Below are 2,612 nucleotides of genomic sequence, written 5' to 3'. Positions count from 1 at the left end.
TGTCTACATCCTTGAAAGAATGCACACTGTTGTGGAAAAGAACTACTTCTAGTCCTTTTACCTTCCCATTTCACAGACATTGCGGGAAGCTGTGATGAATCAATAGCATTTTAAAAGTACTGACCGATTATCTGTATTTTGCAGGAAGGCAATTGAAGGAAAAAACCCCCCACTCTGGTCTTACTTCCAACGATGCAAGTGTGATTGCTGGCATCTTCATGAGCTCCAGAGGTCACAGCACACTACCACGGACTCTCATGGCCCCTCGGATGATTTCCGAGGGAGACATAGGAGGCATTGCACAAATCACCTCCTCGCTCTTCCTAGGCAGAGGCAGTGTGGCCTCTAACCGGCACCTCCTCCAGGCTCGAGGGATCACCTGCATCGTTAATGCGACCATTGAGATCCCCAATTTCAACTGGCCCCAATTTGAATATGTCAAAGTGCCTCTGGCGGACATGCCTCATGCCCCCATTGGACTGTACTTTGACACTGTGGCCGACAAGATCCACAGTGTGAGCAGGAAGCACCGGGCCACCCTGGTGCACTGTGCTGCAGGGGTGAGCCGCTCGGCCACTCTCTGTATCGCTTACCTGATGAAGTACCACAATGTGTGCCTGCTGGAGGCGTACAGCTGGGTGAAAGCCCGGAGGCCTGTCATCAGGCCCAATGTGGGCTTCTGGAGGCAGCTGATAGACTATGAGCGCCAGCTCTTTGGGAAGTCGACGGTTAAAATGGTACAGACACCTTATGGCGTCGTTCCAGACGTTTATGAGAAAGAGTCCCGACACCTGATGCCTTACTGGGGAATTTAACGCCACCAAAGCCTGCATCAGCAGCCCCTGAGCAGTACCAGCATCTGCTATACACCGTCTGCTCCCCTCTTCACCTTTCTTTTCAGATGGTTGACTTTTGGTTCTCCCTGAAGTGTTTTTTTTTTACACTGGGTGTTCAAATTTATTTTATGAGACAGAAGGGAGGGGAGGGACACAGGGGAATGCACACACTGCTAGTAACATTTTTAAAACTAACATTTTGGATAGTGTTTATGAAAATCTTTAACTGGCTTTTAATCATTTTTAACAATTTGAACTGTTTACAGACTGCTGGGTTCTGCTCTCTTCTGAATCCCGGGCCTTTGGGCACCATGGCTGGTGCTGGAGGAGCTCAGAGCAAACATCACTTTGGGCCCCGATGAACCCTTTAGAGACAAGCTTTGCCCAAGGCTGCTGACCAAACAGACGCTTAGGGAAGATTGATACCAGCTTCAGTCTCTACTGACTTAGCCCTCCTCCTTTTTCCTTTTCCCTCTATTATTTAGTGACTCTGTAAGTTGAAGTAAGGAAACCTTTATTATTTAGCTGTTAAGTAATCATAATGAAATCTGCTGCAAAGACCCTCTCAGAATCAGTGTCCCAGGATTAGCATTATTTTTAATAAATATATCTGCTTAACATATTAGCATATATTTTTGTTATTAATCGGAATTAATTTCAGGGTGTGTGTGTGTGTGTATGTATTGATGATGGAAGAAAGATACTCTCCTGTAACTGTAAAATAGGGCTGACAAATTAGAGAAGACACTTCAACTGAACCATGTCAACAGTGACGGAACTCTATTCCATTCACCCTTCCTGGGAACACTGGCATTTTACCGGGTCACCACTTACTAGGACAGCCCCTGGGGAATCTGTCCACACAACAAAACCACTGTCATGGCACTGATTTACTTTCCCTATTTGCCAGGCGGGCTGTACCCTGTTCAGACAACAGTTTTCTACTTTTAGGCCTTTTATGGTAAGCCATAATTGTAATGCAGCATATAAACTGTGTCCCTTATTAGACTGAGCAGTGACAATGTTTCTACCTCCACATTCACCCTTTCCTGGTTTTACACGGTTTGCTCACTTTTGCTAGTTTACTGTCTGAATGGGAAAATGAAAATAAAGTTTGTATGGGAAAGCCACAAATGCAAACCAATTCAGGAAGGCATGTCTTAAGTCTGGTGGCAAAATGGTTTGTGATTGGTCTACTAACCTCAAGGTTAGTAGTTTGAACCTAACTAACAACGGATGTGCTTGATAGTAGTTTCTCTGTAGCATTCCAGGTTGTTAAGTGCCATTGAGTCACAGACAACTCAATAGCGACCCCAGGAATGAAAGACCTAAACACTTGTATAACTTTCATTGTTTTTCCAAGTTCATAGTTTCCAGAGGCAAGCTGTTTCGGAAGTGGATGCCACTCCAGCTTCCAAAGATAGTTTCTCTGTAGCATTCCAGGTACACCACTATTTGGATGACACTATGAGTGGTCTTAGGGCGCTCTGGTGGCCTAGTGGTAAGAAGCTGGCTTGCAATCCCAAAAGCATGTGGTTCGAATCCACCAGCTGCTTCCCAGGAGAAAGAGCAATTTCCTCCCATTTGATTAAATGCCTCTGAAAACAAGCCTAAGGGTCAGGTATGGTTTGGTTCCTCCTAGAAGATAACAACATGAGTAAGTGGTCTTAGCAATTGGGAAGTCATACCTTTCTAGTCTAGATGCTTTGGCCTTTCCTTTGTGTTTGCATTTATAACCCAGCAGACAACAAAATGGCAGAAAGTCTAATAACTATA

At 44.9% G+C, this 2,612-nt stretch overlaps 1 protein-coding gene across 1 annotated transcript; it reads left to right on the top strand.

Moving 5' to 3' along the window:
• Positions 1-216: 216 nt before the first annotated feature.
• DUSP14 (dual specificity phosphatase 14) lies at positions 217-1,394 on the top strand. The gene has a single exon (XM_006881381.1). It carries the CDS (start codon positions 219-221, stop codon positions 813-815), a length of 597 nt encoding a protein of 198 aa, XP_006881443.1. The 5' UTR covers positions 217-218; the 3' UTR covers positions 816-1,394.
• Positions 1,395-2,612: the final 1,218 nt, after the last annotated feature.

Source organism: Elephantulus edwardii, unplaced genomic scaffold, assembly GCF_000299155.1.
Source record: "Elephantulus edwardii isolate Elephantulus edwardi_28Jun2011 unplaced genomic scaffold, EleEdw1.0 scaffold00015, whole genome shotgun sequence".
NCBI lineage: Eukaryota > Metazoa > Chordata > Mammalia > Macroscelidea > Macroscelididae > Elephantulus > Elephantulus edwardii.
This window is presented reverse-complemented; position numbering and strand designations above follow the sequence as displayed.

What these genes read in the sequence shown, in the direction of transcription:
- DUSP14 (XM_006881381.1), top strand. Translation starts at nt 219, where the DNA reads ATGAGCTCCAGAGGTCACAGCACACTACCACGGACTCTCATGGCCCCT.